This window comes from Brienomyrus brachyistius, chromosome 13 (genome assembly GCF_023856365.1).
Source record: "Brienomyrus brachyistius isolate T26 chromosome 13, BBRACH_0.4, whole genome shotgun sequence".
Classification (NCBI taxonomy): domain Eukaryota; kingdom Metazoa; phylum Chordata; class Actinopteri; order Osteoglossiformes; family Mormyridae; genus Brienomyrus; species Brienomyrus brachyistius.
This window is the reverse complement of record NC_064545.1, coordinates 18,444,168-18,471,073: the sequence shown is the minus strand read 5'-3', so window position 1 is coordinate 18,471,073 and position 26,906 is coordinate 18,444,168. Positions and strand designations below refer to the sequence as shown.

The following is a 26,906-nucleotide window of genomic DNA, read 5'->3' as shown; positions in this document are numbered from 1 at the left end:
AAATTTAATAATTCCACAGGTTGTTTCTGGTCCAGTTAGATACCCTGAACTGCAGTCCAGTTATCGTAAGTGTAGAATTTTAGTTTGGAAACCTATGTATAAATATTAATTGTAAAACTAATATATGCATTAGTCATTTTATCTTAGTCAATACTGTTGCATTCCATAAACGTTGAAAAGTATGTACTTTTAATACTCCTTTTGCCTAGTCAGTGCGGCTCACATCAGTTTTCTTGAGAAAAGCTTGTTTGACGGGACTATAAGCAAATAAAAGCAACAATGCAAACAAAATCCTGTTGGAACATGACTTTCTTTATCTGGAGCTGAAAAGTCGTCATCTTTGCAAGGGCGTGTGCTGGAGCGACCTCCCCAGGGCCCCCGCTTCGCCGGGGAGATAATAATAGGACGGCTGATAGCCACTGGGTTGCGGGTTCGACACTCCCTTATTAAACAAGGTCCAACTGAGCGTGATATACCAAGACCATGACACCGTCACTATGGAGAATGGAGTCTATAAATACAAATCAACACGTCGCTTTAACTTTATTTTCTAAATCCGCAGTCTGAAAGTGGAGGAAGTGGAACTCCGGCCGTAGGAGAGTTAATTTGTGCTGGAGGGCGGGGGCGGCCGCCAGAACCGCATTGGGCCCGGATCGGGGAGGTGTTTCCTCGGCCCACTAGCGGAGATCGTGTCAATTTCAGGAGCCGTCATGGCGCTGACGGTCGTGTCCCGAGGTAAGGCCGGCCGCGCCGGGAGTGCAGTGCGGTTCTCGTCGGACTATGTCGGTCCCGCCCGGCTGACAGTCCTGTGAAGAGCAGCCTCCGGATTGCTTGTGCGGAGCCACGGCGGTTCCGGCTTTTTTTCCCGCGGCGACGCACCCAGCTCGGAGGGTTATAGCTGCCCTGGCCGCTTAGCTCGTAGTTAGCGTTAGCATGTTCGGCTAGCGAAGCCCGTGCGGTAGCGCCCGCCGGCCTCGCGCCGTCGCGTGTCGCTGGCGGACTCGGTGCGAGGCGGCGCGGCCTTCCGGAGCTGAGGCGGCCCGGCGGAGGACGGCGTGTCCGGAAGTCTGCTTCGGGGGACTCGGGCTTTCGGAACCGCAGTCTTGTCACCGAAAACAGCGGAGCGGAATTTTGTCGCTTACTCTGTTTTATTACGTTTATGTAGTGTGCAGTGGTTATTTTTTTCTTTTTACAAATGCATGTTGTGAATGGCGAGGATCTAAAACGGCTCTTTAGTTTATTAGTGAAATTTCCAGCGCGGATCTCTTCGCCACCGAACGGGCTCGGTGACCGGGGCCGGCTGGCGAGCCTCTGGCGCCCCGCTATCGGGCCACGCAGCTGCGCTTAGGTGGGCTGTTTTCGGCGATAAGCACGGAGCCCCCCAGCCTCCAGTGTCACACTCATGGCTGGATGGTGAGGCGCTTCAGTGTGATTTTATTAACTAAATCGTGCAATAAACCCGTCTGCGGCAAATAAACCGGACAGACTCACTTGTCTGGTGCGGAATCTCCAGGCAAAATGACAGTATTTCTGTGACCACCCGGCTCTCTGGTTTCTCACAGATGTTTTGTCCTAACATCAAATTTTAATGCCTTCATTTTAATATCTTCCGAAAGTAGTACGATTAAATTCATGCACGTCATAGTGCCACATAAATACAAGACTGCAATTAATCATGCATTGAATGATCTAGATAAGGTTTCTTAAATTGCGAGTTATATCTGACATATTACCACAGTGACACTGCCACGGCTGTTTCGAGTTTTTATTATTAACATGTACAAAACTTCTTACAAACCTTAGCTGTCTTTTTTTCTAAAGAGGGGAGTAATTTGACCGTTTAAAATTTTGATTTCATATGACTAGATATGCAGACAGTTTTTTTTAATGTTGGTAGTTCGTCCGATTTGTCTCTTGCCTGACAATAAATCTTTACTGTAAAAAAAAAAAAAAGAAAGAATGCCAGTAGTCGTTGCTGTAACTAGCTTCTGTCCTCCTGTATTCGATTTCAGGTTTCTGCATGATACATGACATTGTGGACCGGGGTTATGTATGCAGGTTACAAAGTACATGTTTTTTTGCATTATTTGACAAGAAGACGTAACAGAGCTGAACTTTAGTAAGCGAATGACAGATTGGATTGAGATTTTGCCGACATTAATCTTTTCCTGTGTGTTTTTGTATTTGGAGGTTAGATTCAGTAATAAGGCTGCTTTCTTTGCTTGACCTGTAACTGTCCTTGTAGTGGAGATAAATTGGGTTTGGGCTGGTTGGGGAGACACCAGTACAATCTGAGCCTGAGAGCAGAATGGCCCTTTTGGTTCTCTCCTTCTCATTATGGGGGAGAGATTCAGACCTGCTGCCTGACTCACTGATTTATACTCATCATTATGAGGCCTGTCCATAGTGGCAGAACTTTCCGTGGTACAGGGTGTCCAGACCTAAAATTGGCCACTTCTCAAACTTGACCTCAGGTTGTGGTCCATGCCCCTTGTTGTATTAAGCTGCAAAGAGTGATGAATCTCACGGTGTTATAAAACAAGAAGGAATAACTTTTTAGTGAAGTCCTTAAATTTTCATGAATATATTGTCAGGCTGTCAGTTTGGAAAACCCACACTTCACAAATTCAGTCATACTACGGTCACCTTGTTAAACCCAATAGTTTCACGGCCTATATCAGTTCCTATATCTGTACAGATTCCCCCTCTGCCACCTGAATGGGGAATACCAGGTCTACTGCACCTGTGACTTTGGTAAATTAAGCCAGTTTCTTGGTGACAAGACACACCTTTTGATACTTAGGTTTCCCCAGATTAAACACGACACTCAACGGTAACACCTGTTGCTGAGTGAACTTTGACTGCTTCCCTCACATATTTATCATATATGAGTTAATAAGTCCTGTAGGTGCAAGACAACCATTAACAGTCCAAGACACTAAATTTCTTTGCTACTTGTTGCAGATCTATGGAAGGGGTTTCAGCCCAAGGTCAGAACTGAGGAACTGAGTGTTGTTTACCTATATCAGCTGGAGAAGTGTAACAGTGGTCTGAAAATAATTCTTGAAAGTGCTGAACATGATTTGAATACATTTCAAATTATTGTGATGCAGCAGTTTTTACTTATGGGGTCATTGTCATAAGCATGTTTATACGGAAAAGATTTAAAGAATCAGAAGAAATTATAGTGTATAAACACTTAGAAGTGTGACAAAGTCGTGACAAACTTATTCGAAGAGGCATTATGTGTTTAATCTTGCTGGCATCCCTGCTTGTCACTTCCCTTTGTTTGTATGCAGAAATCTCCTGTTTAGTTTGATTTCGTGATGGTGGATATCAGGGCTGCAAGTAGGTAGAAGCAAAGGGCAGGGGCTGCTCGACATGGCTCAATAATAAGCAGCGAGAACGTGCCCCCCCCCCTTTTGAACACGGAGACGACATTCCCGGTTCACGCTGTGCCGTGGCTGGGCCTTCAAAGCCGCCCCCCTGTGCTGATAGAGAATGGCCTCGTTGGGTGTGTGCCTCCCTGCCCCCAGTCCCACTGGATCCCTTCAAACCTGAGAGTGTAGCACTCAAGCACTGTTAAAACCCTCTGCTTTGGAACCTGGTGAACAAAGCATTGGAAATGTCTAGTCTGGTATCCAAAATATGTCTGGTTTTGTGAAGGAGAGTCGAGAGCCGTCTATGGCCACTACTGCAGCTTGAACTATGGCTTGAATTATTTTGGCTAACTTTTGATTTCTTGTAATAATATGGATGTTATGTACAAATGCATTATTTTATGAAACAATTACTTGACAATGTTAGATTTCCCGCTTTGATAGGCTTAGGTAGGTACCAAACAAGAGTACTGATTTTATTTGAGACAAAAACAGAAGTGTATTTTACACAGGTTTTATTGTGAATTATGGATGGCTTGTTTTGCATTGGCCAAACAAAACACAGAGTTGCATCCTCTGCTCAAACAAACGTCCCCCTGTTCTGCCTTGGTGAACAGTTTATTTATTCATGTGAAGAAGTTTGTCGAAGGATTCTGGCCGTGAAGAACACTGTTGTAGATGCAGATGTGTGCCTTGATAAGACTTTTGTGTTGACTGAGTTGGCATAAATGTAAAAAGAGTGCTGGTTACCTTCTTGCTACATCGAGTTCATCGGTCCGCACCCTTCCCAGACTTGCCGCATCTGTTGTCCCCATCACCAGAAGTCTCCATTGTCTCTCCGCACAGACCACCCCTTCAGCCACCTCATTGAGACCCTGAAGACTGAGAAACATGCAGGGCGCAAATACTTCAGTCTTCAGAAGCTTGAGGATCCAAGATACAGTGAGTAAACCTGATTTGGATTCTACTTTGCAACCACTTTTTCTTCTGAGCTGTGCACCTTGGTCATTCGGGCCCTGCTCTGCTCAAGAATACTCCAGAAGAACCTTTTTAGGACTGCCTTTTTCCTAATGCCTTCTACTTGGTTGGTAGACACATTAAAGAACAAGTGTGATCCTGCAAGCCGGTAATTGCTTGGATTTCTCACAGCAGCTCGACTCACTGAAGTCAGACGTTTTCCTCCTGTACAGATGAGTTGCCCCTGTCTATCCGCATCCTACTCGAGGCGTCCGTCCGGAGGTGCGATGGCTTCTACGTGCAGAGAGAGGACGTGGAGGCCATCTTGGATTGGCGTCAGCAGCAGGGCTCGTCTGAGGTGCCGTTCATCCCGGCCCGGGTTCTGCTTCAGGATTTCACGTGAGTGTCTCCTAGGGCGTTTGTGATGTTTGTGACCTGTCCACTAGCCCTTCTGGTGCCGTTTGTGATGTGTGGGGTTGTGGACTGGACATGCTGAAGGTTGGAGCACATGGTGTTGCTTTAGCTGTGTAAATTTAACCCTGGGCGGTGTGCTCCTACAGGGGAATTCCCGCCATGGTGGACCTGGCTGCCATGAGGGATGCTGTGGCCGGCTTGAAGGGTGACCCCAGTCTGGTGAACCCCGCCTGTCCCACTGACCTCATTGTGGATCAGGCATTGCAGATCGATTTCAGTAAATGGTAGCTCACCCTTCTGGCAATAGGTATTCATTTAATCAGTCAGCCAACGAGCTGCTTAAGAGTTTATCAATTTATGTTGTGGTCTTCATTTTTCATTTCAGTGCCATTCAGAACGCCCCGAATCCGGGTGGGGGGGAAGGTCAGGCTGCCTCCGTCAAATCCTCTCCTGCCAAAGCTCAACCTCATGGGGGGTCTGGCGGCTGCAGGGACCAAAGAACCTGCAGCAAAGGGTCCTGCAGCGACGCTCCCACTACCTCAGGGAGGGCCCCCTCTGTCCAGATAGAGAACACCCCCCTCTTGTGCCCTTTTCACCTCCAGCCTGTATCTGAGTAGGTTCCAGCCAGCCCCCAGAACGCCCCACTTCTGATCACCTGTGCTCACATCAGCACCTTAACGACTCCTCTCCGATTCTACCTTTGCTAGGCCTGAGACTGCTCTCAAGAACCAGGAGAAGGAACTGAGCAGAAACAAAGAGAGGTTCCAGTTCTTCAAGGTAGGATGGCAACTGTGCGGTGCTGCCCAGTGCTGCGTCTGAGAGAGCTACTGCCCTCTTGCACTCCTGGGTGACTAGTTCATTATGTGGACCAACATCTATCAGGAATATAGGCCCGGAGCATGTGTGACTTGACTGGTAAATGGTGGTATGCTTTTCTAGTGGTGCTCCAAAGCTTTCAAGAATGTGAAGGTGATCCCTCCCAACATCGGCGCCATACACCAAGTGAACTTGGAATACCTGTGTCAGGCGGTACAGGCCCAGGAGGAGTATGTCTACCCAGACAGCGTGGTGGGCACGGACTCCCACACCACCATGGTCAACGGCCTGGGTGTTCTAGGCTGGGGTGAGGACCTTCCCAGAACTACTGGTCAATGACAGTCTGATTCTTTGCTGGCATTGGTATGATGTTATTCCTGCTGTCTGTTGTTTTGGAAGACTTCATGAAGACTTCGGTGTCTGATTAGACGATCAGTTTTTGAATGATGCTGCTTTTTACGTGAAGTCTTGCATGGTTTCGGTGTAGTGTTGGTGTCTTGCCAGTGGTCGGCCCTGATGCTCTTCCATGCTCACTTGGTTTCAGGCGTCGGAGGTATCGAGTCGGAGGCCGTCATGCTGGGCCAACCTGTCACCCTCACGTTGCCTAAGGTGGTGGGCTGCAAGCTGGTCGGCTCCATCAACAACCTAGCCACGTCCATAGACGTCGTCCTCGGGATCACTAAGGTTCGTGAGCCCCAGCTTTGAAGTGAAGTCGTACAAGGACAGGTTAGGATGGCTAAGCAGTGCAAAGGCTATGGAGAAAGTGATCCTGAGGGTTGCAGAAAAGGCCAACCAAGAGGACGGAGTTAATGTTAATTTTTGGATGTGTGTCATGCAAGATTAACATCTTAGGCTTGAACAAGGGTGGCTAATCTTATCCGCAAAGGGCCGGTGTGTGTACAGGTTTTTGGGATAATCTTTAGGTCAGCTGTTCAATCCCAGGTGTGGGAACTTTCAGACAATCAGTCCTCTAATTAAGGAGGAAAAGCTGCATGCATAATGACCTTTTCTGGATAAGATTGGCTACCCCTGGACTAGAACATCTGCCTAAACAATTGTGGACTTTGAAATAATTGTCTTGTTAATTCTTTATGAAAATTGAGAACTTATGAAATATCCAAATGATTTAGATGGACAGAAAAAAGTGGGCTCCTTGTTGTTCATGTTTAGTGAATGGGGTCAAGCTGCTTAAGTTGTCGCTTCCCTCCTTCAGCACCTCCGTCAGGCTGGGATCGCCGGTAAGTTTGTGGAGTTCTTCGGGCCCGGCGTGTCCCAACTCTCTGTTCCGGATAGGACCACCATCGCCAACATGTGTCCAGAGTACAACGCGACAGTCAGCTTCTTCCCCATCGATGACGTTACACTGAAGCACTTTAGGCAAACTAGTAAGGGGACCTTTATGTCGGCCTCGGTGATTTTCTGTGACTATCAGGACGGCCTTGAGTCGGCAATAGCAAATGGACTCGCTTTCTGTCTGCTTACAGGAAAAGGCCTTTAGCTCAGATAAATGTAGTGCAAGATTTCCATAACTTGGTTATCAACAGGCCTTGAAAAAGGCTAAACGTTTACGGTTAACTATAAGGATAGATGCACAGTAAGGGCTGATCAAGACTACATGAAGTTAGTCATCTCTGTGGTCACATGCCAGAGCAAAGGTCTTTGTTTTTCCGCCACCAGACTTCAGTGAGGAGAAACTTGAATTGGTGGAAGCTTACCTGAAGGCCGTGAAACTCTTCAGAAACTACCAAGACCCATCTGAAGACCCCGTGTATTCAGAGGTGAGCATCCCTCTTTGCAGGCTCAGCCAGAGCAGTAGTGGGACGTCCTGTATGTTTCCTCGGCTAACAGGCGGGTTTTTAGCACTATACCTTATTTCTCCTGCGTTGTCGTTCTACTTCGATCCCTAGGTTATAGAGGTTAACCTCAACACCATCGTGCCCCACGTTAGCGGGCCCAAGAGGCCGCAGGACCGGGTGGAGGTGAGCAACATGAAGAAGGACTTCGCCAGCTGTCTAAACGAGAAGGTATGCTTCGTTTTGGCCTGTTTGCCTCGTTCGGTCTTATCACTCTTATGAAGTGTATGTTGGTTTTATTTATTTAGCTTGTACCCAGTGAGGCTGACATTAGGGAAAATGTGACACTGGAAGTATTCTTTTCAGTTGGTTATTTTCTAGTACCAAATCAGCCTTTTTTAGCAAGCAGATATTTCTCTTTAGATAGAATTATTATTTTTTTTGTGTGTGTGTTCTTGTGGGGAGTTTTCCAGAGCCTCCAGTTTAATACTTGGGGGCTTTGATGACCATGGTGGGCGTGGCTTGGTGTCACTTGAAAAAACAGCATCAGCCACAGTTTGGTGTCGCCTCTGCAGCCCTCCTGCTGTATCTGGGGTACTCGGTGATTCTTTTACTCCACGGTCCAAATTCTGCCAGTGACACAAAGCTACGGTCTAAGGTCTCAGACAAAATTTTGGACTGAGGTCCCCGATGGAAAAAATTAATTTGCAGAACAAGCTGCTGACTGTAAAATTTAGCAAGCTGTGGGGGGGGGGGGGGGAGTTTCGATGTGCCACATTGAAGCACTTCAAGCAAAATGGTAAGGATGCCTCCTAGTGGCTGGAGTGCACCGCTTCCTGCACCAGTGTGTTTTTCTCCCATCCAAGCGTTGACCCAGGACATTTAGCTTGAAGATGTCACATGACCTCACAGCTGTTCACATTCAAGGGTGCCAGATGTTTTTTGCATAACCAGTGAGCATTGGGTTGGGCCCTACAACCAGGGGGTGTGGCCTTTTGCTGGGGCTTAAAATTTTCTCCGCTTCTGTGTTGTAGGTTGGCTTTAAGGGCTTCCACATTCCGGTGGAGAAGCAGGCAGCCCTGGTTCCGCTCCTGCACGAGGGCCAGGAGTTCAGCCTAGGTCATGGCTCGGTCGTCATTGCTGCCATCATCAGCTGTACCAACAACTGCAACCCATCCGTCATGCTCACCGCAGGTGGGTGTGGGGCGCAAACCCAAACCCGGAAGCAGCAAAATCTGGGCTTTATCAGGAGGGTGGGGGCACTTGTAGGGCAGGAAATAGCTATGTAGTAAAGGTACTTGTATTTAGCAGGAATAAGATCAAATAAGCAGCCAGTGGGGAAAAAGTATTTAAGCTGTAAGTGTTTTAGGAAAAACCTCATGTGTGTAAAGGGAAATGTGAGGTTGTGTGAACTATACGGTTTTTCTGCTGTGCTTTGACCAACATGCCCTCTGCAGGCTTGCTGGCCAAGAAGGCTGTGGGAGCCGGGCTTAGGGTCCGGCCCTACATCCAGACCAGCCTGGCTCCCGGGAGCGGCATGGTCACCCACTACCTCAACACGAGTGGGGTGCTGCCTTACCTCAGCCAGCTTGGGTGTGTGGACCCTCCAAATGCACCCCACACACACTTACACATTGGATGTCTTCATGGTGCCTAGCCAGAGTTCTTTCGCTGTAACATTAATATCTGCTCCTTGTGTCACAGATTTGGGGTGATCGGTTATGGATGTGCCACGTGCCTGGGGAACACCGCACCCCTGCCGTCAACTCTAGTCGACGCCATTAGAAAGGTTCCCCACTTCACTCTGTTCACTTGTTCACCCCCCCCACCCCCCACCCCCGTCGGCTGTTCACCCCACTGATATCAATCTGCTAATCTGAGTGGGTCCTGCTCTCTGCAGGGTGACCTGGTAGCCTGTGGAGTGCTGTCTGGAAACAGGCACTTTGAAGGACGCCTATGTGACTGCGTACGAGCCAACTACCTGGCCTCTCCACCCTTGGTGGTGGCCTACGCCATCGCTGGCACAGTTAGCATCGACTTTGAGACTGAACCCCTGGGTGAGGACAGTAAAACGAGCCTGACTACATCTCTGATATCTTTATTACAGATAATGTTACCTTGAGTTTGTTTTGATATTAAAGACGTTCCACAGAAGTTGGGAAGTCGTTCTTGTGTTGGCTTGACCTGTGCACTTAAAATGCTTGCCATCGATCATCTTAAGGGCTGTGGTCTCGCATTGCCAACCCTCCCTAATCCCATTCTTGCCCCCCTCCCCCCGCAGGTGTAACTGTGGAGGGCAAAGAGGTGTTTCTTCGGGATGTATGGCCCAGCAGGGAGGAGGTCCAGCATACGGAGGAGAACATGGTCATCTCTTCCATGTTCCGAGACCTCGGGGAAAAAATGGAGGTGATTCTTCATTGATGTGCTCCTTTTGGGTGACTTGTGTGTTTGAGAGAGGTGTGTGTCACTCTGACAGTCCCTCTTCTGCCTTTCACAGAGGGAAAATAAGATGTGGAAAAACCTGGATGCTCCCGAATCCACACTCTTCCCCTGGGATCTCAAGTCCACGTACATCAGATGTCCACCCTTCTTCCACAAACTTGTGAGTTGGGGTTTCTTGTGCTTTAGGCCGTCTGGTAGGTGATGGGCAAATGAAGCCTCATGAAACGTTTGCTGTATTTTCTGACCCCACTAGATGTACTCTGTTCATAAAAGGGCTCAAAGCATACTTCAAAGTAAACCAACAGCACCATCTAGTGGGGTCAAAAAATACAGCAAATGGTTCATGAAACTTCATTTGGCCATCAGTAGTGCATGGTGAAGTTTTTGTCCTAAGAACTGGCCCACGTCTTTTTCCTGACAGACGAACAAGCCGTGCCCCCCACAGCCCATAGAAAATGCCCACGTGTTGCTTTTTCTTGGAGACATGGTGACAACTGATCACATTTCTCCAGCTGGTAGTATTTCCCGCACCAGTGCCGCAGCCAAATACCTTACGAGTAAGCGGTAAGTGTCACCCATCTCACCGGTGTCTTGGTAAGGGTGGGGCCACACAGGCATGCGGGCCAGGGGTACGAGAGGGACTAGCATCAGGCAGGGTCTCCTTCTGCTGACAGGGCATGGTGTAGACTAACTCCATAGTGTGTGGTGTGTATAACTGTTTGTGTTGTGTGATCTGCATCATCCTTTCACTCCCCATCTGTGTAGCCTTACCCCACGCGAGTTTAACTCGTATGGAGCCCGACGGGGCAATGATGCAGTGATGACCAGGGGTACATTCGCCAGCATCAAGCTACAGAATAGGTTCATTGGCAAAGCAGCCCCCAAAACCCTGCACATCCCGTCTGGACAAATGGTGAGTGCCCATCACTTCATTGTCAGTTTGATCAACTGGCACCAGTGTTGGACCGGCCATACTAGGCAATTTCCCAATGGGCTGATGGGTGTGTGGGCTGGCAAAATTTTATCGTAGTACTGGCGATTAATTTTGCTTCAGCAGAATCAGGCAGCATCGACCCCAGTGGTGCTGGTTCACATGCTATCATTGGACCCTGACTGTCGGGGTGTCTGTGTTCCAGATGGATGTTTTCGAGGCGGCTGAGAGGTACCAGAGGGATAGCATTCCCCTCATAATCCTGGCTGGGAAGAAGTATGGCTCCGGGAACTCGCGTGACTGGGCTGCCAAGGGACCCTACTTACTTGTAAGCTTCAGCACGAGTGACAGACCTGCTGTGGGCGTTGAGGCTCATAGACTTACTGACTTATTGTTTGGGTAAATGCCTTCAGGCACACTGAGTATAAGCGGTTCCCAATGTGGCTTATTAAATGTGATAAATATGACTCTCCTCCGGAGCTGCCACCCCATATATGCCATATATTGCTCAAGTGTCTCGGTGGGCTTCAAGCATCACACCTTAAGGGGTCTAACCTGTGTCTACAGGGTGTCAGGGCTGTAATCGCAGAGAGCTTCGAAAAGCTGCACAAGAACCATCTGGTTGCCATGGGGATTGCCCCTCTGCAGTTCCTTCCGGACCAGAGTGCAGACTCCCTGGGACTCAACGGCAAAGAGACGTTCTCCTTTTGTATTCCGGCAGACCCATCTCCTGGTCAGGAGCTCACCGTCCACGTACGTACCCGTTAAGTCGTCCCCATTAAGTCGTCCCCATTAAGCATTTCCAGGAAATACTCCTCAGAGTAGTTGAGGATGATGGCTGACCTTCTTGATTTGCTTGTTTATTTCAGACCAGCACTGGAAAGAGCTTCCAAGTGATGGCGCTGTTAGAGAGCAAGGTGGACACGGTCTTCTACCAGCACGGTGGGATGCTCAAGCTTGTGGCCCGGAGCATGATTCCTCCCCAGCCATGACACAGCACGTCTTGCCGGCCTCCCCCAACTCCTTTAGCTCCCTGGGCCCAGCTGAGCCCTCTACACCAACCAGCAAACCCTTTGCGATGAACACCCTGTCCCATCCCTCACCTCCCTTGGTGATGAAGACCAGGGGACACCTCGATGCCCGGCTGCAGTTCCGACGCCTTCCTGGAGTGGCTGGCTAAGGCCGGCCTTGCGAGCACAGCATAAACTCATTTGTTGCATTTGAAAACATCCTGTAAGGTTTTATAGGGCCGTGAGAAGCCTGAAATTAGTTAATCCACCCCCCACCTTCTCCTTTCTGCACTGTCCCTGTATTGTACTTCTTAATTGTTGATTAACGTTGCATGTCAGATTTGCTGCCCTCTGCTGGTCATGCTGCTCCTTCACCATGCGGTTCTCCTCCTCGCTGGTGCCTCTGCAGGTGAAATCTGTCAGGCCACATCGGTATCTGAAAGAACCCGGAGCCACGCTGCTCCAGCCGCCTGCATTGCTGTGGTTTTTCCAAGGGCCGACCTGCAGAAGTCCAGCGCTCATGAATTACGCTATTAACCTTCAGACCAGAGGCTAATGTTTGCCGCAATTCCGGATCACTGACGAATATTGCCGCCGACTGCTAATGTCCGTTTGTTCAGAATCGCGGTTTATATTCCCAGCTGTGTGTCACAGTCCATGTGAATGTCACTTCGAAGGTTTAAGGAGCTGTACAATTATTCATAATTGTGATTCTGCAGTAGGACTAAAGCTGTATATGGGTGATACTTGCGTTAATCAGTTACAGTTTATTTGCGGATGTTCTCGTTAGTGGTCTGTAGTGAACACTCTGAGTCTTGGAATATGCTCTTTGGAAGTATGGTTGGTTTGCTTAATCTCCTGTGACTGCTAAGCCGTTACCTCAGAGTGTGGGGGCAGCCCTCCTCCCTTTTTAATTTTACTTTTACACTCACCCACCACACTATCGAACTGTCAAAGTCAAAACACTGCATGAATATTTTGTCGTTACATTCCCCCCCCCCCCCCCTCCCTCTGAGCTTCTATTTTTTTTTTTTTTTCTGCCAATCAATGGGCCATTTTAACAGGTTTAGTGTTTCTGGGCACCACCCACAAACCAGTGTTAACACTCTGGATTTCAAAAGATCACAGAGATGTTTCCATGTAATCCCATCCTCCACCCGCAGATTTTTTATTTTTATTTTTATCTTTTTTCCCCCTGTGGCACCTTCTGGCCTGTGACACAGTCTGTGTAAAGGATGGATCTTCAGTCGAAGCTCATTAAGGACTTCCCAGCTAAGGCGTGCATGTGTGATGTGGTTCTTCGTTCTGGACTTTGCCTCCGTGGCTTCTGGGGCAAGTCCTCACCATTTTGCATTTTTGAAACAATCTTTGACATTATGCAACAAAGGCGTATCACGGCAAGCCGACCTGAAGCAGAATTGCGTTGTAAAAAATGTATCAAACCCTGTAGCAATGGAATTATTGCTGATATTGTACATAATTTTTAGTAAAGAGTTAAACAGAAGTTGTTTGTGGTGTTTAAAGTAAACTAAATGTATTCTCCCAAAAATGTAGAAAAGAATATCTACAGTGGGAAAATGCTGATTTTATTTTAACCATCGGCAGTTTTAATGATGAGGCATCAGGCCAAATTTTACACGCGTATATTTATGTAATTTATGTGTCCCATATGATACCAATTCCAGTTGGTCAGCTGTTCCTGCTTTATAAGATGCATTATTTAACTTTAGGTTTACCTGTTACAGTTTGCATCTGAGGCAGATGCTGTCATTCGGATGTAAATGTTGGACATCTGCGTTTCTGCTGCCGACACAGTTAAGATTTAAAACCTACAGCAAAGTGATGCGTGCAGCGATTCAGGAAAAAGCCCTGCAAGGTTGTGGAAGTCTTTATTTTCCCCTGTCTGACATATTGATGTCCTGCTGTGTCTATACTGCACATTCAGTAAGTCCTTCTGGCTACAGTAAATGTGCAGCTTTTATTATTGGAAAGCCCATCAAGGTGGTCATGTGTGAAAGATTAAACGTACCATTTAAAAAATATGATTGATATTGATATTTGACACTTAGACCCACATAAACCGAGGTTTGCCTAAACCAGATTTCTACTTTGATATAATTAACACAGAACCAACGCACGTTAGTCCTTCAGAACTCATTTAGAAAAGATGGATCTGACCAAGAATTTGTTGTATATCTTTTCTGTTCTCTGCTTTTGCACTTTCTCATAGTGGGAAAATTGGCTCATTAACTATTTCTGGCAAAGAAGATGAGTGGTTAGCATATATTTTCTTGCGTCATTTGTAAAGTAGTAAATTGATTATATTTTTGCCACTAGAGGTTGGTATTGTGGTACAAATGAAGTTGGTAAGTAGTCAACAAAAAAATCAGCTGCTTAGAGTTTGCAGAAGGTGGTGATGTCTAGGCTGGGTGTTTTGCCTCGCTGAGTGCTAAATTTAAACCAAACGTCCTGACAGTGAATTCCCAGCCAGGCCTTCTGGCTGTAGTTCTTTGAGCTGATATTCTCTCTGTTTGAGGGCATATATGAGAGGAACTGATGCCTGGAGGATGTGAGTGTAAGCAGCTTATGAAGGTACCGCTGGTTGGCAGTTTAACACCTGATGTATATAAAAGAGGTGTCGCTGATAACAGATATAATCCTGACCGAGTCATCTAGAAATATCCTACCTCAGCGCCCCCTGGAGGAAGGTGCTTGCAGCTCTGGTTGACTCAACAGTATAGTGATTGTGCCACCTATTATGGCGGTTCATTAATTCCCTCCCACACATCTGGCGGCCGTCTATGACCGGCCTGGGTACTTGAACCCCATCTTTTATCACCCGCATGATGGCCATCCTCGTCCTCGACAGCTCTTGGCACCTTCCTTTTATCGACTGATCAATTGTGAGCTGAGGCTTTGCTTTGGTTGCCAGTCTTTGCAGAGCTGATGTTATATCCCCACTTATACAACTGACCAATCTACTCAGTTAGTGCAGTATTGATGATGATGATGGAGAGTACTCTGAGCCACGTCGTATGTCTTTCTGCTTTGCCAAACTTGCAATGTACTGGCATCCCATCTAGGTACCTTCCAGTTGCCCGGGTCCCATGCCTTGTGCTTCCTGGGCAGAGGTCAACATTTCTAGTCCAGAAATAAAAAATCCAGACCAAGATTTTGTTTCAGCCATCCAACGGAGTACTCTCTGACTGTGACGCTTTGTACTCAACTGGTTGGCTGACAAAATCATGATGTGGAATTTACATACTGGACCTGAAATGTCCACCTCAAATCAAGCGTGATAGCTGTTTGATAGTTTCTTTCATATTCATGTAATTAAATGAATTATGGTTCTGGATACATACATGTGTGGTATTGTTTAAGTCATAGCAGTTTACAATATCAGTAGTAGTAGGATTAGCTATGTGGTCTGCTAATTTGGCTGGTGTCTTGAATCCTCTCTACTGACCACTTGGTTTCTCGCCTGTCTGCAGAGTCCGTCAGGCAAGCTAGAATCCCAAGTCTCCTTTAAGGAAATTTAGGTGCTCAGTCTTGACCCAAATCAACAATTCCACACATGTAGTGCTTGTACTTATGGATAAAACACTCAGGAAAGTTGCTGCTTTAAGCTGTCAGACATAAGAAACATTTATGGCCACGAGGGACTCCTCTGTGCTTCTTTCTTACAGCATTAAAGCTAGATTGATGCATTTTCGTACAGATTTGCTTGTTTGTTCCCCAGAGGTAAGTGTGCCAGCGACTTGGGTCAGAGAGCTACCTGTAAATCTGATGGTATCCATGTCCAGTGAAGGATTAGCAGATGGCACTACTGAAGGAACTGTTGTAGTTTCATTAGTGTCATCATTCCACAAGCTGGTTCGATTTACAGGGGTTTTTCTTAGCTGTTTTCAATCCCTGAGAGCTACGGTTTTCAACACCCAGTGTTCTGCCCCAGGGAAGGGTCACCTGTCACAGCAGGGGGTCACAACCATACTGGACCCTCCACTCGCTGCTGAGATAGGAAATTCCTCTCACAGACAGTCAGTCAGCAGACTGGGTTTCCTGTTACTGTGAGCCTGTGATCAGGGATGAAGGGGAATCTGTTTACAGGAAGCCTAGATTCTGGTTCTATTTCTTCACCAGCACACTTAATTCATTAAACTGGGAGCTTAGCAGTCAGGTGACTATCAGACACACTGGAAACAGAATGGAGCAAACTGCTGCGAGGACAGGAAAGGCAAGGCAAGGCTCAGCAGCTGGTTCCACACTCAACCTGGGGTCTGTCGCCACCTAGTGTTCTGGGGAGCAGTTATAAGAGGTCAACAGAAACGCATCATAAATTTATGAAATTGTAAATACAATTGTTTGGTTAATGTAATGTGCAAAATACTCAAGGGCACTTAGGTGATTATGCTTTAGCTGTAGAGCATCCCTAAATCTGGTCTGTTTTCATTTGGGATACCTGGTCATTAAATGCTGAAAATCTGTTCTAGTCCTCTTAATGCCATTAGCTATGCACATAACAGTAACCAATCACTTAGCGTTTTATGGTTTTTTTTAATGTGTAGATGTGTTCATATGTGTGTGTATATGACTTTCTAAAGGTGCTAGTGTTACAGTAGTTGAATAACTAGTGAATGACTATTTCATGTAGAAATGGTCATGCTATAGAACTCATTTACAAAATGTACCTACAGACTGTGACAGCATGAAACAAGTAAAGTATTTATTTGGTTTAAGTAACATACAGAAGATCCAAAATTATATGATTCTATGCTAATATACATTCAAATCCGCATTTCCCACTTAAGAAAACGAGCAACTGTAAATGATAGGAGATTGTGGGGGAGAAACAAAACAAGAGTCTGCAGTCATTGGAGCTGTGATGCTGAGAGCTTATTGTGGTGATTCGGAGTGTAGGGAGCCCCCTACACCAGCAGAGCAGAGCCTCAGGACGTCGTGAGGAATGTGTGAGAGCTTCACCTCCCTGCAGTAGCACTAAGGACGGGGTCCTTGCTGGGCCGGCTGATATTACCGGGATCCATAGTCTGAGGTGCTGGTGTTATGGTGGGGTGGTGCAGGTTCTTTGGCAATTCTGTCTGGTGGGTTTAAGCAAGTAAGCGAAATGGGAGCTCTTGCCCTTTATCTTGCTTGTTTTCACCCAAAGTGCTTGTGCCATATGTGGGTGGGGGGTGACCGAGAGCTGGAGTGGGACATGCGTGCATTTATGTGGGCTAGAGGGATAAACCAGCTTCGGAACACTGGGGATATGACCCCGCCTTTGGTAGGTCTGGCCTGTTGAAAACCAAGATGCAACGAACCGTGTGATTGGTCTGTTCGCGTGTAGCTCATGTCCGGATTCCCTGCTTGTACTGTTGAGAGGGCTCAACGTTCCAAGGGCACAGCAAGCCACCAACCCAGACTGCTTTGCATGCAGCCGCTTCCATGGTGTCAGTGTTATCCCACCTTGGACCATCTGGCCGTTCACTGAATAAATCACGCCTCATTAAACTTAAGTACAGTGTCGGGCATTTCAGGTCCAGAAGCTACAAATGCAGGGCAAGGTTTTGTTTCTACCAACCAGCTGAGCATAAAGAGTCATGTCACAGAATTCTCAGCTGGTTGGTAGAAACAAAATCTTGATCTGGATTTGTAGCTTCTGGACCTGAAATGCCCAACACTGACTAAGTGATAATGAAGCTTACTGGAGGGATTTGATGTTGGATCAAGTGACGAGAGCCTGACTGGCTGAGATGATCACTCCCCTGTGTTCCTACGCATCTCCAATGTGACCCTTTAATGGGACCCGCTGGGGTGACAGAGGTCAGCCAGGATTTTGCGACTTCCCCCAAACTACACAGCCGGGCTTATCGGTACATTGAGTTATGAAATTGTAATATAACTTGGTGCTCTACCACTGAACACATCTGGGGGACCGATGACAAACACAGTCCATGTTCACCAATCAGGTGAAAATTCCCTTATATCCTCACTTTACAACTATACATGCTGCGATTTGCTTAAGACTGGGTCATTGTAATTACCCAATGTAATAGTCGCATACAAAAAGAAGGTTATCAGAGCTTTACATTATTTGGTGCAGCTTGGTGGAGAATGTCATAGCACCAAGTGACCCATAGTCAGGGATTGAGATTGACCTGAGAGTCAGGTGACCACAGCTCTATCAAGTCCACGCCCACTCATGTTAGACTCCGCCCTCATGTTAGTCTCCTCTTCCAGGAGAGTTTATATATACGGTTGACTGTGGGCCACCCCAGTACACATATTGCTGGGTTGGGGGAAGGGAAGGGACAAGGGAGTGGGGGAGGGGGGTATGGGTTGGGTAGCTGAGGGCCACCAGCAGGGGGGAGGGCTAGTCCTCTTCTGAGCTGCTGCCGCCACGGTCCATGGCGTAAACCATGAAGAGCAGGTCCGGCCGGTGGGCCACCGAGGGATGACCCGGCTTCACCATCTCAAAGCCCATGTAGTGGAAGGTTCTGGTGATTAACACTGCAGGGAACGGACAGGGGTCTGTCAGGGTATGTTCCTTTTTTCTATCCTCAGCAGTAATTCCATCTGCTACGTGACGTCTATGAATAGCAAGCGCAGAAATATCGGTGTCGAATAAAAGTGAGCATGAAACGGGACGTCTTTCTCCTCTGCAGGACATCCGCCTTCGGAGCGATGTCCACGTCATGCTCTTTCTGGCCTAAGTGTCCCCTCCCACCAAGTATTTAATCTTTTACTTTCCCAAAGTGTAAAATGGTAGCAGCTCATGCTCACAGATCCACGCCCCCCCCGCTTACATCGGTCCTCCCTGTTCCTATTGAAGCACAGGAACACACAGTGGACTTTCAGCTCCTCCTCAGCGAACTCCAGCAGACTGGTGAGCCTGGAGAGGGGAGAGGAAGAGAGGTTCGCTTTTACACGACACTGTGCTCAGACTCCATGGTGCCACACAGAGGCTATGCGAAGAGCACATCGCCAGGGCACACAGACAGGTCTATCAGGGCTCCATAAGCCCCCACCCCCAGGCATGCATTACCCCTCCTTGCTGCCCTCGGGAAGTGGCCCCCCAGGGATCTCCAGGAAGAGGCCGTCCGGAGAGAGTGATGTCTCCCAGCAGGACTGCCGGCGTTCACTCAGCTGGTACTGAAAGTGCAGCAAGGGAACGGCCCCGTTGGCGCTGAGGGTCCGCGTCACTGTCAGCCTGTTGTCCTGGAACCCAGAGGGAGAGTGGGGGGGAGGGGGGGGGGTTAGGTTGGTTCAGACCGCAGGCACCTGGGAAGTCCAGGCATTACTCAGCGACTCGGAAGCACGCCCAGGTACCTAAATCCAGACCAACTGTAATTATCCATCTGGATCAGTCATTTTATACTTGGGAGATGTCTGCCAGTTTGGTGAGCATCTAAGAATAAGCCTGGGGGGTCTGGCGACCAGCCACCTGAAACTGGGATTTACCAGCGGGGAACAGGGTGGGGACGGTGCAGAGATTTCTGGGAAAGCAAAAATAAAATTCTTGCAGGACAACATGCGCAAGTTGCCCAGCTGGCTCTTGCAGACCTTTTACATCTGGCTTACTGGTGGACACAAGCTAAACAGAGTCCTGAGAGTGAGGGGCAGCTGCAACGAACCAATAGTAATTCAATCACCTTAAGTTCCACCCATCACAACGAGCAAATTACGTGATGGCTCACGATGTCCTTGGAAAGCAAAATATATCCAATGGTGTATCGCTCAGAAGCTAATCTAGCAGAGCAGGACCTTATGATGCCTGACTGACTGTACAGACACGCCACATCCGTCAGACTATGGTTTAATGGTGATCACAGGGTTTGTGTGTAATGTTCGGACATCCACTTCGGTGGCGTCAGCAGCCTGGCTGATCCTAACCCTCCTGGAAGGACATCTGAGCCACACAGAATCAATGCCTCAGAACATTCATGAATAAAATAGCCTGCCCTGGTTAGCGATCGCTCAGCTCGGGTATGTCAATGAGAAGACCCGTGGGTCTATATGACATAAGAGGCTGTCCCCGTGCTGCCTGGCAAACATCAGAGGTCCTCTGCTGGACAGTGGGATGTTATCCAGCTGTAGGATGTTCCCCTATCTGTCCTTAAATCAGTCCTGAGTGCCAGTCTTGGGGGTCAGCTGGCATATCTGATTCAGCCTGAGAAGTTTGTCTATAGACCAGAGTTTGTAAAATGTCCCAGTACAGCCTAAATAATTCCGTCGCTATGGGGGTGGGGGTATAATTACCCAGGTCCTGGACTGGGGGGGAAATATTCCAAAGGGAGCAATCTATACCCAGGGGATTCAAGTTGACACTTTGTCTGGGGGCCTAGAATTCCTTGCTACTTCCCTTGTCTAATCTCTATAATTCCTGGAAAATTCCACAGCTTGCATTCAGCAGTTCTCCATTACACAAATGTGCTTACACGAAAGCTCGGCCCTGCATTTTCACTAAGCAGTGGTGGGTTTATTTTTCTGCCGACGACATCAATAAAGAACAGACATCATGTAAACCAGCTTCATGCATCCACCCTGATCCGGAGCGTGGTATTGTAGCAGGAATTGCAGGGACGGACAGCACAGGTGGGGTGGAGAGGCGGGGCACACACAAAGAGGCGGGGCACACAAGTAGAGGTGGGGCACACAGACACAGAGGCGGGACTTCTCACCTTGTGCAAAAGAACACTGGGAGGATGATCCCTGCCTGTCCCTCGCCCACCCGGGATCTTCGATAGTGGGTGAGGGACATCAGGAGCACCACAGAGGCCCCGGGGCCTGGATCATGGAGCAGGGGGGCCGGGAACCAGGCAACGAGGAGCTGTAGAGTGGAAAAGAGGAGTAGACAAAGGATGGGGGATGCTCACCTCTTCAACTTTTCGTGATAATATCTTATCATAATATCGAAGCAAAGCAATAGAGCTAGCTTTGGCTGCTCAAGGTCCCCCAGCATATAGGGACTACGAGACAAAGCCACATTTCATAGCTAGCAATTGTGGTTGCTCTTCGGAGGACGATCTGCAGTTGTAACTCCAGCTATCGGCAGCGGTCTTTGCCGTCATCCTACCCCGACGATTCCACAGCGGATCAGATCGTAAATCTGATGGCAAAGGCGGCGACGTTGCACGTGAGATGAGCACGGTGGCGGTCATGACCACTCAAGTGGAATAAGGGAAATGTCACCCACTCAGGCCGTGTTCACGACTAAGGCTCACGGTCCAGGTCACAGTCACGCCAGCAGATGGAAAGTGTTAACAAAGATCGCACCCTCAGGGGTTACTGCTCGGTCATACCTGAAGTGTTAATGCCAGGTCCACAAATAGCTCACCCCCAGATGCTGCGTCAACACCCTGTTCCCTGACCTATTTCCTCTGGGTGTGTGGGGGGGTGGGGGGGGTGGAGGGGTTGAGACCTTGGGCTCTCCTGGGATGGATCTATATATTTCTTCCCCAGCTAATATGATTTAACCCTTCCATCCATCGTCAGACTTGGAAAACAAAGTACACATCATTGCCTCAGCACCCAAGAGGTCCAACTAGACACACGGCCGCTGCGACAGGAATCGGCAGACAGAGTGCAAAGGAGCCAATTAACTGCTGTGCTGTTTTCAAACAGGACCCACGCCCGGAGAGAAAGGTCAGCCTAGATCAGGGCCTGGGTACAGAAATGGGCAACCGGCGTGGCTTAAAAGGTCATTTAGCTAGAGCCCGGGAACGTGAAGCACCAACACAAACAAGCACATGACCTGCACAGCAATCCCCAAATAGAGCCTCGCGCTCAGGGGCAGGAAGACACGAGTCTGCGTCTCGGGTTTCGGCACCTGGCAGGCTGACCTTTATGTGCCCGTCATGATGGGTTCCCCCCCGCTCCCCGCCCGAAGGCTTGCTTTCGGTTTTGCTGATAGGTTATCTATTCCCAATTCTCCCACGGCGTGCCTCAAACTGGTTATGCGTGATTTCTGCAATAAGCCAAAAAGCAGTCTTGGGCACTCTGTAAATAAAATAATCCCACCCCTATTGTAAAATGTTTATTTGTCTTTTGCTATCACAAAAACATCTGTCCATCAACACTTATGCAGCGTACAGTTTTGTCTGGCTTATACAGTAGCTGCCCTACCATAGAAGCCTAATCAATGCCATTCAGTAGAGAGGAATTAAAATCCATGCACAAATCTCTGGGCGGGGTTGATGGGCTGTTACCATGGCTACAGTACGTTTTTAGCTAGCAGAGCCATATCAGCGAATATTGTGAAAGCAGATCCCGGTTCTTTGTTCCGCACAGATCAGAGACAGGCACCATAATCTGCATTCATTGCTGCCGCTGTCCTCGTGAGGCCCACCGTGCTTGTGGATGATTAGAGGGAAGCACTGCTTCCCATTTGCATGTAGAAACCCAAGCAGGTGCAGTGGGCTTAAAGCGACAGCACCATTCACCACCATCACTACCACTAAACTACTTTAGCACTACAATCAGCCGCATATCCACACGCAGGGTTCCTCCTTCATTCGGTCCCGTTTCCTGCAGGGTTTCATCCTTCCCAGATTCAAAAAAGGCCTTGCATTGCACTTGCCGTCTTTCCCGAATGCCTGCCTGACAAGGAGAGGGGTGTCACTGGGGATGAAGGAAATGTCAGCTTGCCTTGAAACGGAACCCGATCAGCCTCGAATGCCCCTGTTTACAGCCCCCTCACAAATTCTGAACGCCCTCAGCTGCACACACATGGTCCAGGACAACGCAGTAATCTCTTGCGTTCCTCGACCCATCATTAAGATGCCCTTCAAAAGCACATGCCACTGTTGCCAAAGAGACTTGCTTTGGAGGGAAAGTCAGACACTCTGTTCTGTGTGTGTCTTACCATGAGCTAACAGACAACACATGGAAAATCTCACCCCTCCATCCATTCTAATAGCCCTACAGTTGATTTTGGCTCCCAGTTTAGAACCATAAAGCATTCGCAAAACCATTGGCTTAATGGTTTTTAACGTAATGGATTTCCTAGCTATGAAGCCTTGTTTAGGTCAGGGAGAAAGCAAGCATGGCTGGTGTCCAGCTTCCAAAACAAGATGCCGGACGTGTCTCGAGTACGTCACACCATCTCAGCCCAAGGGCCCTGGGGTGAGAGCAGAGCCAGCCAGCTTTTAGCAAGGTGATCTAAGCCAGGCCAAGTCGCAATACATGTTGCAACCTGCAGAAATGCAGCATGCAATTTACTGGATTAACTAGTTATTAGTCAAAGGGAGGAGGCAGAACAGCGGAACAAGATTAACCTGAAAGCAGAGCTGATTACCTAGTCGCATCTGATAGGTCTGACCATTTGTTTCCAGAATTAAACATTTAGCATGACACTTTCACCACTAACGGTCCGGGGGAGTTATGACCCCCGTGAGGTTGGTCTGTTGGTTTTATTTTATGTTATTTTTCATGGCCACTGTACTTATTGTCCTGTATTATTTATGTCTCATGAATCTAACGTCATGACTGGCACTAAGTATGTAAGAAGGGATTTCATCATACAGTTTACATTTGATAATAATTTGTACCTTGAAACCAGCATCACAAACGCAAAGCACAGCATATGGCCATTTTACACCCCGCTATAAAGCTGGACATTTTAACGATTTAATTCAGGATAAATACCTGGCTGGGTTCGTGCCCTTAGAACCGTCCCCAGGAGATACATTTTCACATTTGAAACTTCACAGAAGCAGCCACTAAAGAGTGTCATGCACCCAGTCTCTGATCGGCCAATTTCACCACCAGGACCAGGTACTGGGGGACGCCGAGGAGGCCCAGGACCTGCCGGACCTGCTGCCTCGCCACGGCAGGTACCACATCTTCCGCAGGCTCAGTGGCTCCAAGATGTTATTGCACAACCTGACTCATTCACACAACTAGTATTGTGGTTTTGTTTTCATCTACATCCCGTGCCATCCAATGTGCTTAGCAACATTTTCAGTATGAGCACAACCTAGTCGCTCCATGTGAACCCTGATCTATTCTACTGTGGATTCACTGGCCAAAAACAGACTGTGGCTCAAAGTGGGTTGATTTTTTTTCTCCACACAAACATTAACAGAGCATCCTATTATCGTTATTTTGCGACAGAACACATTTACTAACTAAAAGCACTTCATATATAAAGAAAAAGAAATCTATGCTACTGAAATCACCCCAGCTTCTTAATTTTAGGTTTTAAAACAGAGATAATGTAAAAAAGAAAGAAAAAGAAAAAATATGAAAATAATGCCGTCAAACCAGACCCTCAAAACCAGGTGTGTGAGATGCTTAAGGAGCCGCCATGATTTATGAGAGCCGTATATCATGACCGTCTAGTCCGGGACAACTGAGCTTCTGTTTATTTTTTATTTATTTATTTATTTATGCACATTCTGCGCATTAACAATACCACAATGACAATGCCTATTTGCATTATGAAAAGCACCTCGCCGCTGCCGGAGCAGGCAGCCTTAGGACCGCAGTAGCCCCTCCCGTCCCCCGATCGCCCCTCGGGCAGAAGCAGCCAGGGCAGAGCAGGTCATCATCCGAGAAGCCTTCTGCTGCAAAGCCGATTAAATGCGGAACAAATCCGCAGCGCCGTCCCTGTACGGAACAAGGTTAACATCGGCCACGGCACCGCGCCTGATTGCTAGAATGGCTATTTTGGCCTGGCTTTGCACGTCGGGCTGCATGATCTAGGGATTTGGCTGAGGGGCAGCGGGGAAAGATGTCCCAGTGGGTTTGTAATGGACTGACCGTTTTATATGACAACCTAATATACTGCAAAGTAAGCAATTTAATAACACACCACCAGCTAAGAGCGTGCAATACTAATACTAATACATTGCTTGTGGCATTTATACTATTGCAGCAGCACCGTTTCCCGGATACAGATTGTACACTCATGCAAAATACGTATATTACATAGGTGATTGGTTTGATCAGTAATCACTATACGGCTGGACAGCAGAACGATGTGTTTTTCAGAACAAATCCCGCAAACTGATTACATCGTCGGTCTTCTAGATTATTCTGAGCCCATCCGGACTTAAAGCGCCCCCCCTCCCCACCATCAACGAGATCGCTGCAGACCCCTGTCCCGGTTGGACTGGGTAATGTTTCCAACTTAGGCGCGTTCCCCAGATCATTCTGGAAACGTGCGCTATTCGGGACTGAATGCCAGCCGTCAGTCACATGCAAGCTGCCGGAAAGGAACAGCGACACGCCGGCGACAACTTCCAGCGCAGCAAGCCTGTTTATCCGCGCGTCGCCCTACAGCGACAAGCTCGCAGCGCTACAGCAGCTAAGATCTGCAAATAATAATAACAATTCAATAACAACTACAACTGCTGCTGCTAATAATAATAATATTCACAATAATAACAATTATAATAATTCCTACCTTTCTTCGGTGTCAAACATGATGACCTCGGGGAGCTGACAAGTATGTATCCTTTTTGGGAGCCGAAGGAATAACTGTTTAATAAGAGCTCCACGGAAAAGTTAAGCATCCGTTAGACGTGCGGATCTGGGGAGAAGCTACGGGCGGCCGGATCTGCGAGCCGGGCTGCGACATAAACAGCGCCGTGTGTCGCCCAGCGCCCCGGGGACGCTCATTTAAATACAGCGCCCGGTGGCATTGTGGGTAATAACAACCAGGAAACGCCGCGCAGAATGCCCCCCCCTCCCCCAGACAAAAAGGTGCGTGCTTGAGTTATAAGACATAGTTCTTATAAAGGTTGCATCTAACCTATCTGCTAAGTTTTCCCCTTCTCTGTATTCCCATACCGATTATGTATAATCCGTGTTTATGGAAAATACTGTCATGGTGTCTTGGTATCACGTATACCCTGTAATTATTTTCTCCTCGGCTCGTTTGATTATCACTTAAAACTGATAAAATTACCTGTTAATGACCCGTTACTGCTGTAGGATTATCTTTCAAACGGAAAATCTTTCCAATTAATGTCAATTGGATACAGTATTTTCATTATTTTGGTCGCACTAAATAATTATAGTTCAGAGTCAAGAATTGCACAAAAAGGAGAGAACAACAGTAAACTTCCGCTTGTAGTTCTCAGATCCTGATTATAAACACCTGATGAATCCAAAGGCAGGTGGGGTCTTAACCTTAGACTTGAAGACCGTCTGCAGCTAAAGCCTTTTAGGGGTGCTGGTCATTTTGTGAGGTCTAGAAAACACAGTACAAAATGATTCAATCGGAATCTCTGCCCATCATGTATTATCAAATCTGGCATCTCTGTTGCCAGTTGGTGCAAAGCACCTTGGACATTTTCATGCGCAAGAGCAGACCTGTAGTCATCAGTTGGGTTCAAATGTGCCGAACTGTGAGACACCGGCATCAGCTTCTGAAGTACTTCCCTGGGGGAGAGTGGGTCATGTTGTTTTCTGGCCTAGTTCTCTCTGTTTGTAAGGGGACACCAAGAACCTATCCAGAGACAGGATCCATCCTGCAGGATGAAATATTAAACAGTATTAGAGGCAACACCAAAGTCTGAGAGCTGGGGGTCAGGGGACCTCCTCCAGGGGTAGTGGGCAATCAGAGGCTCTTTGCTAATAGTTCCAGTGTCGTGCCGATTCAGGTTTATGATCAGCAGGCATTTACCCTGAGATTTCTGCAGTGTGTACATTTTACTCAGTACAATTCAGGTATAAATCAGCACATGACAGGAGTGTCTCCTGGTGACAACGTTATGCTCTTCATTCATGGTCTGTGCAAGCCAGTTATCTTGGTATATACAAGACATCATTTTGTGATTTTGCTGTTTGGGGTGGAATAGCCCCTAAACCAGGGCTGTCCGATCTTATCCGCAAAGGGCCGGTGCGTTTGCGGGTTTTTGGGGTGACCTGTAGGTCAGCTGTTCAAACCCAAGTGTGAGGACTCTTCAGCCAATCAGTTCTCTAATTAGTAATCTAATTAGGGAGTTGCTGCGAAAACCCGCACACACACCGGCCGTTTGTGGATAAGATTGGCCACCCCTGCCCTAAACATTTGACCTTTTGACATCTTTTGACCCATTCTTTTGGTTCACTATGGTTCAACATCAAGTTTAACGTCAGTTATTTTGCTTTCGGCTCTTCCCAGTTGCCTAAAGGGTTCGAAGGTTAATTTAGGTTACATTCCCAGCTCAGAGGCTCA

At 47.7% G+C, this 26,906-nt stretch overlaps 2 protein-coding genes across 2 annotated transcripts; one reads left to right on the top strand and one right to left on the bottom strand.

Annotated features, from left to right (window-relative positions):
• Positions 1–372: 372 nt before the first annotated feature.
• ireb2 (iron-responsive element binding protein 2) lies at positions 373–13,247 on the top strand. The gene is made up of 22 exons (XM_048972243.1): positions 373–735; positions 4,227–4,322; positions 4,571–4,736; positions 4,898–5,035; positions 5,137–5,364; positions 5,459–5,528; positions 5,691–5,874; positions 6,112–6,251; positions 6,781–6,952; positions 7,245–7,345; positions 7,475–7,591; positions 8,395–8,554; positions 8,818–8,953; positions 9,065–9,149; positions 9,261–9,417; positions 9,642–9,766; positions 9,858–9,962; positions 10,224–10,366; positions 10,568–10,715; positions 10,939–11,061; positions 11,301–11,486; positions 11,603–13,247. Exons 1-22 carry the CDS (start codon positions 711–713, stop codon positions 11,723–11,725), a joined length of 2,928 nt encoding a protein of 975 aa, XP_048828200.1. The 5' UTR covers positions 373–710; the 3' UTR covers positions 11,726–13,247.
• Positions 13,248–16,444: 3,197 nt separating this feature from the next.
• Positions 16,445–25,360, bottom strand: LOC125705904 (ornithine decarboxylase antizyme 2-like). The gene is given in 7 exon segments (XM_048972247.1): positions 16,445–18,250; positions 18,547–18,632; positions 18,786–18,958; positions 20,422–20,502; positions 20,504–20,570; positions 25,149–25,171; positions 25,174–25,360. Coding segments are annotated over 7 exon segments (651 nt in total). The 5' UTR covers positions 25,258–25,360; the 3' UTR covers positions 16,445–18,113.
• Positions 25,361–26,906: the final 1,546 nt, after the last annotated feature.